Genomic DNA, 12,731 nt, shown 5'->3' on the forward strand with positions numbered 1-12,731 from the left:
CAGTGAACAAAAGTTACACATTTGCTTACATCCACTCTTAGATGTAGTGTGTGTGTGTGTATAAATATATATAAGCTACATACCATAAAACTTTAAGTGTAAATCTTAATGATTTTTATTAAAATTTCTGAGTTGTGTAGCTATCATTATAATCCAATTTTAAAACATTTCCATCTTCCCATAAAGTTCCCTCATACTATTTTCACTTGAGCCCTGATGCCGCCCCCAGTCATAGGAAACCATTGACCTGCCTTTTGACTATAGCTTTGCCTTTTCTGGACATCTTATATACATGAAATCAAGTAATATGCGGTCTCTTTGTGTGAATTCTTTAGCTTGAGGTTCATTCATATTATAGCATGCACCACTCTCTCTTTTATTGTTGTGTGATATTCTGCTCTGCTTTGCTTACAATTCTTTTCTATTGTATGGCTGGCTATACATAAGAACTGAAATATAGCTATGCCACATTTTGTTTATGTGTTGATTCATTTGTTGATGTTTTATTTGTTACGTATTTATGTTGTTGGACATTTGAGTTTTTTGTTTTTTGTCTATTATGAAAAATGGTGCTGTGAGTATCTGCATGCAAGTCATTGTATACCCATGTTTTTATTCCTTTTGAATAGATACATAGCAGTGGAATTGTTGAACCACATGTCTCATCTTTGATTCCTTGAAGGCAGGAACATAATCATGTTGAAGTTTTTAGTATTGGCTTAGTGGTTGGTCTTTGAATTGGCTCCTCTAGCATGCCTGCCACACAGTGGGTCGGGCAACTGATCAACAGGTATTTATGACATAACTTCATGTTCTGTGATCCCTTGTTTGGTTTTTATGTGCACTATATCTCCTGTTACACCCACTCGGAAAGAGTTACTTTTATCTCTATTCTTTGCAATGCTAGCAAACAATCCTGATGGTTTTGGATGATCTAGATTTTTATTTCCAGCATAACTCCATGTATACTCAAAGACAGTACTTTCTAAGACAATGCCACATTAACAGTAATAAAAACTATGGCTTATTTAGTGTATACATATTATTCTATTGATTTATGGAGAGGGTATAAAGATGAATAATATAAACTGTCTTTTATTCAAGTGGGTTGGATAGAATGAGGAAAGTTTTTTGGGTGTCTGATGTATTCTGTATGAACTGTTTTGTTCTGATGTTAGCTTGTCTGTGACCAAATAAAGTAAAAAATGTTTCCCTACCAAAGTATGGTTTCATTCTAACTGGGCAATGGAAGCCTGACATAAGAAAAGAAGACTGGATTCTCTGCACTAAAGCAAATGCTATAAAGTTACTAATGCTGTTAAGAACCATGTACTGCCAGTTAATAGAAATTAGCTGAAGGTCTAAGAAAAAATGCACTCAAAATTCAGGCTCTTACTTTTACTTGCCAAACTAATAATAAACTTTGACTTACATCAGTGTTCATTTATAAATGACTCTCTTCCTCTGTTTGAGTGTAGCCTATATTCTCTACATAGCTTGAAGAAATGTGTTAATTTTCCTGTGGGTGTTAAGTGAGACAGGTTCCTTGTACAGTATATTTGACAGAACAAACGGTATTGGACACATGGTAGAACATGTTTTTAAGAGAAGGAATTATCATTGTTAAATGTGTAAGTCAAAATAGCTATGGTTAAATTAAAATGATTAGGTTAAATGAGATTAGGTCAAAGGCTTGACATAGAATGGTCAACATTGGCTCATTTAATCTAGTTAGGAGCTTCATATTAATAATTTCTCAGTAATGTTTAAGAACATGGACTCTGGAGCCAGATGCCCAGTATTTAAAAACAAACAAACAAAAAACAGACCTAAAAAGCCCTGCTTAACCACTTGCAGGCTTTGTAACCTAGGTAAGTTAGTTGTTTAAGCCACAGTTGTCTCATATAAATACAGTGAGTTTATATAAGGTTTATAGTAGCACTTTATAGAGTTTCTAAGTTTAAATGAAGTAATACATTGAAACATGATGCCTGGCGTAAAGTAAGTGTTCAGTAAAACATGTATTTAAAAATAGAAAAGCAACCCCAGTTCCCTGGGAATTTGTAGACTAGAGCCATATTCTCTGATGTGGTAAATAGCCTCATTACAAAGATTTTTCATTCAGATTTCAATAAAATGGGTTAGCAGCTATGAATCAGGTGTTTAAACTCTGAGCTTGTTCCCTTTTTATGAAATGGAGTTATGTTCCTTAGCATTTGTTTTTATTTCATTTGCTTGTTGGGTAGGTGAGGATTAACTGCTATATGTGAAAGTGTTCTACAAATGTAAGGCTAATACTTGAATAGTAAAGCAATAATATGTACACATACTAGTAAGACACTGGGAAGGGAAACTTCTTACATACTTTTGCAAATGACTGAAGGTAGGAATAGTAATTTTCTGGTTCATATTTGAACTTCAGTATTTATCATATAGTGGGTACACAGCAAATAGTATACATATGACAGGTAAGATGGACTTGGTTTTAAAATTGTAATGCCTTTTCCTTAGGGATGGAGGTTACATGTGGAGAGAAGAGTATTTATAGGAAAGTTTGTTAGATCATCCAGTTTATGGATATGATTGGACACATGCTTTTGGAAATACGATGTAAATTAATTGTATAGAATAACTGGTTTACCGTTTTACCCCCTTTGCCTTTATTGTCTATAATATGCAATATTGCTGTATTTACTGAATGTTTACGTCCTTTTTTGGAGAATTGATGTTAATTTAAGTAAGGTAAGAATCTTGATGAGCTAATCAGTTTACATAAAATAGCATTTTCATTGGAAAAGGCCTGAATGAGTTCTTCCTTCCCTTAGTACCCTTTGCAGTAGTTGGCACATGACCATTTGAGGCACAGATGGGACAGTTTTTGGGTCTTTGGTGCCAGAGTTAAGCTCATTTTGAATTTATGCTGTATTAGTATGTAAACCTGCCACACTGACATTTAAATGTCCTCTTTAGCAGTGTAAGCTCCCTGAGGTGGTAACTCTACATTCAATAGAAGAGGGAAGAAAAGCAGGAGGAAAAGTGAAACTGCATGAGTTCTACAAAAGCATGTTGGAGTCATATAATGAAAAAGCAGATTTTTTTTTATTATGATGTTTCTCCATATTTGGCATTGCTGTAAATGGCTAACTAACATTTACTGCCAATTCAGTACAAATGTGTGGTTTGGTAATACCAGAACAGCAAATTTAAATGAAAAAATAAAAGTTAAACATTTCCACACAAGATTTTACAGTCTGACATTTCACTGCGTAGGTAAAAAGACACTTTTTTTTAAACTACATATTATTATTCAGCATGAATAAAAAACTACAACTTTTATTTTTTAAACAGGAGTCACTGGTTTTAATTTTTACACATTTTAAAATTACTGTGATAAAAAATAATGAAAAAGCTTCTTAATAATGCCATACACAGTATAATATAGATTTGTCCCCATTATATAGCATTTGTTTAATATACAAAATAGAATATTGACACACTTGAATCTATATGTAGTTAAGCAAGTTATTTGAGGAGGGTATTTTCATACAGCCTTTCATCAGAAAATAAAATCCTTCTTTCAGGCATTTGCTAGAGAGAAGCTAATCCTTTCCCAAAAACCTGGTCACTAATCCCTTGGTGGACCAGGCTGACTGACCATAGTCTGGAAAATGATAAACTTCCATTCCAAGTGGTTAACATGTCCTCCTTACACTCTTAGTTTCTCTTCTAATTCTCAAACCAGGCACAGAAAAACACATTCATATACAGCTGCAGTCTTTTCAGTGATCTACCAAGATCGAAATCTTACTGAGGGCTGTCACAGTTCTTAACTTTTGACAGATCAAAGTATAGTAAGTACAATAATATTGTCCATTCCATGGTGATGTAGTTTTAGGATATTTAACAGAGAACTAAAATGATAATACAGTGATAATTGGTTGTATAGGTAGATGGAGTTGCTCATTCTCCCATTCCTCAGTTCTGAAGTGAGCCTGGCTTTCCTTAATATGTGTATCAGAGCTCATCCTATGCTAAACCCTAAGTTCTGCACAGACACTAGTCGTGTGTGCTTTCCTTTTGCTGTGTCGTCTTCTTTCCAGGAGAAGGCAGGTGCACGTTTAGGTTCCCCTCACATAGTTTTCGACAGTTGGGTGTATATCCCCCCAGATACTTGTCTTGTATCCTATAGCAAGGCCTGAAAACACAGAGAGGGTCCCTTTTTCCACCAGTAATTAAAAATACTTTTCAGGATTTGTTGTGACTCATCTACGCATGTCACCTATCACTAAAATTACTATACACTTTTATAGTTTGGGATGGCAGCATACCAAATATATAGAAAATGAAGCTCCTTTCAGACAGCACCATAGTTTTCTTCACTTAAGCCCATAATTACACTCACACACAATTAAGGTAAATTTCTTCTTTCCTACATTTTTCTAAAAGGTCACAGCTTCTTTTTCCATTTAACGTACAGCTTCCTATAGCTTCATGAATGTCAGTCCATTTTCTTTTTAACAACAAAGTGCACTTGTCTTTATTCACTGAGCTCGATTTTTTAGGAGCCAAGGTGGTTGGGGCTAAAATTAAGATTAATGTGTGGTACACCTTCTGATTTTAATCAGATAATACTCTATAAATGATTAATAATTTATCTTTCAGAACTTATTTTTTGAAAACACTATCACTGATAATATTCAAGCAATATTTCTTAGGCACCAAAAATTTCACATCCAGCTGGGATACAAATCATTTTAAAATACTTTGAGATCAATTTAAAGAATTACAAAAGGAGTATTCCCTTTTTAGAGAGCATTCAAAAAGCAAATGATTACATTCTTATTAAATAATTTCTCCAAAATACTGAAAAATAACAACATTCAAAAAGCATTCAAAGAAAACATAAACATGTCCTCATTTTATTAGGAAATGAATTCTTATAGGATAGAAAGGAATTAGTGTATTATTGGCAGCCTATGAGATTCTGCGCTATTTACATATTGCTGGTACCTCAATGCGTATTATTGCCAAACTGTTAAACTATTGGGGAGGCTGTATGTGATGGTGCCTGTAAACACCACCTTTCTGTCCTGTTAACACGCTTTAGCGCAAGGGGAGATTTAGTGAACTAAACCTGTGCAGACAGACGCACTGTTGGAATGAGAAGGGTGGTCATTCTGGGAGGCAGAGGATTACTTCCTCTCTGATCTGAATGGGACGGAGCCTCAATAACCTTCACGGTGCACAGGGCCAGTCTCCATTTCCCTCTCCCTCTAGAGCAGACCTGTTTGGTTTCTGAGACCATTGCTGTCTGCATGAATGCTTGTACACATTATAAACCGTATAGGTTATCCATCAGCACTTCTTTGACCCCTACAAAAAATATATAACATGTCATGATAAAACAATCTCATCTAAAAATCATTCTTATTTTACACTATACAAGCTATTTTACAATCATTTTAATAAATTGCATGTAAAGCTGCAGTAGCCCTTCCCTTCCCAGATTAGTGAATACCAATATGATATATATCTGAAACTATAACTAAATACAAAAATATATTAGAAGTTTCATATTTTTAATATTAGATTTTCCATTTTCTATTACACAAATAATTTGGCCACCTTGAATAGAAATCAGATTTCTTGTGGCTTAGTAAATGTAAGTTTTGAGTTTACAGAAAGTTGGTAAGGTGTACACAGAAAGGGCTACTACAGCTTCTATCTTGTTTAAAATGATAATTCTCAACAGTGAAAAGGAGAAATTCACATGACTTTGATTAAACTCTATGGCACACATAAGGCTGTGAGGGATGTATAGTTTTATGAACATGAAGTCTGACATACAATTCTAAATCAGAAAAATCAGTAGCTGAGCTTTCCTGTATCCCCAGGAAAGAAAGACCAATTGGTGACAAATGGGAATGTGAAAATGGGTGTCTAGCCACTTTTGCCATATTAGAGATTTTTGGGAGGGGGTAAAGTTTAGTGGGAGGAATTGCCATATTAGAGATTTTGGGGAGGGGGTAAAGTTTAGTGGGAGGAATTACTTGGACTGGTTGAAAACACTCAACTGTGTTTCAGCTGGTTATCTGGAATTATAACTTTTAGGAAGTTTTACAAACTACAGCAAAAGGTCCTGAAAGACAGTTTACCAACTTTCTTCCCATCTAACCATTGCAGAGATAGGTAGGGCGTTAGGTACAAACAGGGCCTCTTGGTAGTGTTTTTTTTAATTAGTCTTTCGCAATCCACGGTTTACCCAGCAGGTTACTGGACTAGGTGCTCTACACCAGTTAGGATGGTTAATTTGCACAATCTATATAATTCTCCACTGAAGCAAATATATACAAAATATGAGCTTTTTTGACAAGAAAACTGGAGATTTGAGTCAATTTTTGTGGTCTTCTGATAGCTAACTGCCATCAGGTTAGAAGCACCGACCCATTTTCACACAGAAGATTAATGTTTAGAGTTTGATTAGGAAAGCTATGAACTAGCTGCCCATCTTAAACAGCTGTACAATAACTTGAATACAAAAATTATGTAAGAAAAAATGAGCAAGCGTAGTTCACTGAATATAAAGGAAATTGTTAAAACCAGACAGTAATAGCTATAAAAGGCACAACTTCCCTTTTCTGATATACACTTGTAAACTTTGTTTCAGGTTTCCATGCATAAATCAAAAAAATGCTATCCTAACTATACAGGGGAAAATATATCAACAAAAAGTCTAAAAAATTTTTTCCAGCCAACTGTGAAAAGTATGAGCAGAAATTTTATCACACAGACTTCGGGCACTGGTGGTTTAGGTGCCATCCTTCTCTGAAAGTGGAGCTTATACACCCACATTATTGGCTCTAATTTCTGGGATCCACCAACTCTCACTTTCTACTTTGCCCATCACTGAAAAGTGATAGCTCAATTGTTTCTGTTGCCAAGTCTTGGCCCTCTTTAAACCACATGTAGTGCATATTCAAAACAAAAACAAAATCCAGACAAAAACAAAAAAATAAAACTGCTACAGGACAGATTGATAGTTTGTACAATAAAAGCTATAAATTCAACTTTCTTTAAGGCAACCTTTCTTATTAAGGCAGTCACTTTTGATGAAACAGAAGTTTTTTGATATTTCCACTTGAATATTTTGGTATCTGATTGGTGATGATTTCAGCTAACATCTCTGGGAATTCAATACTCATAGTCTTATCCAAAAATGTTTGGAAGCAATAGTTAAGAAGATTTTCAACCACCTGCAAGAGAAGATATAGTGATGATCAGTCTTAAGAACTTAGCGGTAGAGACATCTCATGGTTGTTTTGGCCTCCCCCTCCTTTTTTTTTTTTTTTTTTTTTTTTAAATTTCTGACCTGGAATATACCAATCTGCTGGAATTGCCCGGGTAAGAAAGAAGTTTACTTAAAATGAGCACTCAGTTACCAAATACATTTGAATTTCTTAAATTGTATACAGAATTATATGGAATTAAGTGTTTCATGATGAATTGTGATACCATAGTATATGAAGGACACATTCAAACTTATTGGATAAATTCATAAAGAAATAGGGAATTCTACCTTTTAAAAAAAAGTGCCATTACATTCTGTACTAGTATCTTGATGTTAGATGCATATGACTAGAAATGGTATTTCATAATTGACTTTAGGAGAATTGTGTGCCAAACTGAACTTCACAGCCTGAAATCAAACCATGACCAAAATCAATGAATGGGGGGACCCTAAAACTATTGGTATGTAATTATATACACTAATCAGGACATACTTTGTCTCAGGAAATTCTTTTGATACTTGGATTTTTTGTTTGACACTTACATCATGCATGGAGTCCAAGAGTTTTGTCAGTTGATAAAACCGCTGCCAGTTCTGACTGGAGTTTCCTTCCCTCTTGACAATGGCTTTTCCTAGCTCTTTGATGTAGGTCATTCTAATTTCATCAAATAGTTCTTGACTCTTCAAGCCTTCCTTAGGAACTAAAAGGTTAATTGTAATCAATTAAAGAATTTTCTTGTGATAACTTTTCATATATACAAGTAGGACATTTATCAGTAATAGATCATTTCATGTTTTACACTGTATTTAATGCACTCTTAAAATATAAGCATTTTGAAGGATTATGAAACTACAGCCACATGAGAATATGGGATAAAGAAAATTGGAGGATGTTAACTTTGGGTTTATCATGTTGTTTCTCATCTGTAAATGGATCTAGTAAACACCTTCCTCCTTAGTTCACAAAGCTAGTGTGAAGACCAAACAATACACTGATTGTCATTCTGCCCTTGAGTTTAATTCTAGTAAAGACATAGATGGCTTCAACAAGTGTTTATTCCACCAGTTATATCTTGGAATATCTGTGATAAAACCAATTAGGACCTTAAAACTAGCATGCAGTATATTTTATTAATGTGTTAACATACTGAGTTGATATGATTCCAGTCTAAAAACAAACTTGATTTTTTATGTGGTTTCTATGTATGCTTTACTGGGGAGCAAATTTCTGCCTTTCCTTATGTATAGAAATACAGAAAATATGTCATGGATCATAAAATTAGTGTAAAATCAATTTTTCAGAGTACTCTTCAGGAAGCAATACTAGGAAGAAGGACTGTGAACAGAGGATTAAGATTAATCATAGTTTCACTTGGTCTTGCAGAGATTATGACTTGTGGATACCACATTTCTTAAAGTGTGCTCCAAGGAACTCTGGTTCTGTGTAAATAATGATTAGGGGGAAAAGGATTTGATGATCAGAATTTAGCAAAAGTAGATGTTTCAATACCAAGTTAGGCAGAGTTTTGGATTTCAGGACTTCTTAGAGCTATAATTATGCACTCTCCAGGGATCCCATGGACTGGGGCCTGTCAGGTTCCTCTGTCCATGGAATTCTCCAGGCAAGAGTAATGGAGTGGGTTGCCATTCCCTTCTTCAGGGGATCTTCCCCACCCAGAGATTAAACCTGGGTCTCCCACATTGCAGGCAGATTCTTTACTGTCTGAGCTACCAGGGAAGCCCACTCTCCAGGGAGCGGGAACAAATCCTTTTCCAAATGTAAACTTCATTTCTACTGACATCTTAGAAAATGCTAGAACAGAGGAAAAGCAGTGTGTTTAGGATAAGTCTTTTTAATTCTTACTTGCCAGGTGGACTTCAGTATAACCTCCCTGAGCCCGTTTCCTACTCCTTTCTTTCTCAGTGAATTAAAAAATATATATATTTTTAAATTTAGATATAATTAGCGTGTAACATTGTATTAGTTTCAAGTGTACAGCATGATGACTCAGTATTTGTATATACTGCAGAATGATCACCACAGCAAGTCTAGGTGACATCCATCACTATAAATTGTTAAAAAACTTTATTTCTTGTGATGAAAATTTTAAAATTTACTGTTAGCAGTTTTCAGATATACAATATCATATTATTAACTATAGACACCATTACATCTCCACGACTGGAAGTTTGTACTCTCTAAACCCTTCACTCATTTCTCTCATCCCCCAACACCCTCCACCCCCAAACACACACACCTCTGGTACTTGTTAATTTGTACTCTGTATCCATGGGCTTTTGTTTTTAGATTATATGTACAAGATGTATGTGGTATTTCTCTTCTTTGACTGATTTCACTTAGCACAATGTCCTCAAGGTCCATCCATGTTGTTGCAAATGGTGAAGTTTCATTTTTTTCTTATGGTTGAATAATATCTCATGGAATCACCCATCAGTATACATTTAGGTTGTTTTCATATCTTGGCTATTATAGATTATTTTGCAGTGAACGTGAGGGTGCACATACCTTTTCCAGTTAATTTCTTTGTTTTCTACGGTTAAATCCCCCAAAGTGAAATTGCTGGGTCATACAGTAATTCTATTTTTAATCTACTGAAGAACCTCCATACTGTTTTCTGTAGTGGCTGTACCAATTTAAATTCCCTAAAGAGTGCACAAAGGTTTCCTTTTTCTCCACACCTTTGCCAATACTTTTTGTCTTTGGATGTTTTTCTATCAGTCATCCTGATTGCTGTTAAGGTGGTATTTCATTGTGCTTTTGATTTGCATGCATTTCCCAGATGATGTAAAGCACCTTCTTATATACATATTATTATTTGTATGTCTTTGTGAGATACTTGTTCAGGTTCTAAGCCCATTCAAACAATCCGGATATTAGTTCTTTTGCTGTTGAGTCGTATGAATTCTTTTATTTGCAGTTATTAACCCCTTATCAGATATATGATTTGCAAATACTTCCTCTCATTTGGCAGACTACCTCTTCATTTTGTTTATGGTTCCCTCTGCTGTGTAGCTATCTAGTTTGATGTGGTCTCATTTGTTTACTTTTGTTGCCTTTGCTTTTGATGTCTGAGCCAAAAAATCAACCTCAAGACTGACATCAAGGAGCTTACTGCCTGTATTTTCTTCTGGGACTTTTATGATTTCAGAACATATGTTCAAGTCCATATGATCCATTTTGAGTTAACTTTTGTGTATGGTGTGAGATGGTAATCCAGTTTCATTCTCTTGGATATAGTTTTCCCAACATCTTTATTGAAAAGACTGCCCTTTTCTCATTGTATACTGTTAGCTCCTTTGTCGTTAATTCATTGATAATACATATATTGTGGGGTTACTTCCTGGCTCTCAATTGTGTTCCATTAATCTGTGTGAATGGTCTTGTGCCAGTACAATACTGTTTGGATGACTACAGCTTTGTAATATAGTTTGAAACCAAGGCGTTAAGTCCAGCTTTGTTCTTTCTCAAGTTTGCTTTGGCTGTTCTGGATTTTCTATGCTTCCATACAAATTTTAGGATTATTTATTCTGTTTCTGTGACACATGCCATAGGAATTTTATAGAGATTGTACTGTGTCTGTTGATTACTTTGAATAGTAAGGACATTTTGACACTATTAATTCTTCTAATCCATAGGCATGGACTGTCCGTTTATATTTTGTTTTCTTCAGTTTTGTTCATCAGTGTCTTACAGTTTTCATTGTGCAAGTCTTTTGCCTCTCTGGTTAAATTTTTTCCTAGGTTTTTAAATTCTTTTTGATGCAGTTGTAAACGGAACTGTTTCCTTAATTTCCCTTTTCCCTTACTGCTAGTTTGTTTTGACTGTATTGAAACTCAACAGATTTTTGTAAATTGAATTTGTATCCTGAAACTTTATTGAATTTACTAGTTTGAACAGTATTTTTTTATGTCATGTTTAGGGTTTCTCTATATAAAATCAGATCATTTGCAAATATAATTTAACTTCTTAAAAATATTTTTTTCCTAATGGTTTTACTTCCAGTTTAACAGGCAGTAATAATTAGAACACTCAGGATGTGCTGACCCCAGTTGGAATTTTTACTTCTTCCTTTTTGATTTGGATGCCTTTTCTTTCTTTTTCTTACTTAATTGGCCTGGCTAGAATTTCCAGAACTAGGCTGACTAGAAGTGGCTAGAGTGGGCATCTTTGCCTCATTCCTTATTTCAGAGGAAGAGCTTTCAGCTTTTCACCATAGAGTAATGACGTTAGCTGTGGGCTTGTCATATATGGCCTTTATTATGGTCAGGTACTATACCTGGTTTATTAATATTTTCTATCATAAATGGATGTTGAATTTTGTCAAATGCTTTTTCTGCACTTAGATTTTTATCCTTCATTTGGTTAGTGTAATATATCACTCTTATTGGATTTTGATTAGGATTAGACCAAAAACTACATATGAAAATATTTTGATTTCATAAAGCAAACTTGACACTTCTAGGATATCAGTATTAGTGTGCAAATGAAGGCCACTTAATCAGGAGTGTTAAGACCCATGTTCAGAGTGGGTTAATTTTTACACTTGATTGTGTTACAGGTAATCTAGTTATTGCTGATTTTTAAAATAATGATTTCTTATTTAAAACTTTTTTTTCTGTGCTGGTTTTCCTCATTGTAAAAATCTGAGAAACCTATTCAGTATTTATATTTAGAAGACTTTTATCCATCCCAAGTTACCACAAACATTCCTTGGGATTTTTGCTTTATGTCATTTGGGCCATATATTCAGAAGTATTTTTCTGGTGAGTAGAATGCTTTATGTAGTGAAATCTTTAAATATAGAACTGTTTTGGGGGGCCTTAGTGTTTATTTGTATAGTAATAAAGCTGCTTCAGATTGCTTTTGGGTAAAACAGTGGTCAGCAATGGCCCCTTCCTCTCTGTAGCCTGTTTTTGTAAATAAAGTATCATTGGAACACAGCCATGCCTGTACTCTTTAAGCATTGTTAATGATCATGTTCATGTCACAAGGGGCAGAATTGAGTACCTCTGACAGAGATTGTATGCGAAGCTGAAATTATTTACCATCTGGCCTTTTACAGAAAGTATGCCACGAATACCCTGTACTACATGGCATGTAGTATGCCATATACTACACTATGCGTAGTATATCTTTTTACTTTAGCTACTCAACATCTTTAGTTAGATACATATCTTATATAAATAGCAGAATTGGATTGTTTTCTTAAACTAGTCTTGCACTTTCTTTATGTTTTTATCTTGGAGCATTTAGTCCATGTATATTTAATGAAATGGCTGATATATTTGAACTTATTTGTACAATCAGTGTATTTGTTACTTCCTCCTATCATGCCTTTGTTTATGCTTCCCCTCTGCCCTCAGCTTCCTCTCATTTCTTTTATTCTTTTGGATTGTTTTTTCTTACCATGTTCTCCCCCGA

At 34.6% G+C, this 12,731-nt stretch overlaps 1 protein-coding gene across 18 annotated transcripts in view; it reads right to left on the minus strand.

The window, feature by feature from the left end:
• Positions 1 to 3,080: 3,080 nt before the first annotated feature.
• NR3C1 (nuclear receptor subfamily 3 group C member 1) overlaps positions 3,081 to 12,731 on the minus strand; it is a 120,076-nt gene continuing 110,425 nt past the window's right edge. For 17 of the 18 annotated variants that reach the window (XM_060415326.1, XM_012177588.4, XM_042249402.1 and 14 more), the window contains 2 exons: positions 7,832 to 7,989; positions 3,081 to 7,253 (listed from right to left, as the gene is read on the minus strand). In XM_060415326.1, coding sequence (XP_060271309.1) covers positions 7,101 to 7,253; positions 7,832 to 7,989 — 311 coding nt within the window. In that variant the 3' untranslated portion in view covers positions 3,081 to 7,100. 18 annotated transcript variants of the gene reach the window in all.

The sequence above is a fragment of the Ovis aries genome, chromosome 5 (assembly GCF_016772045.2).
Source record: "Ovis aries strain OAR_USU_Benz2616 breed Rambouillet chromosome 5, ARS-UI_Ramb_v3.0, whole genome shotgun sequence".
Lineage (NCBI taxonomy): Eukaryota > Metazoa > Chordata > Mammalia > Artiodactyla > Bovidae > Ovis > Ovis aries.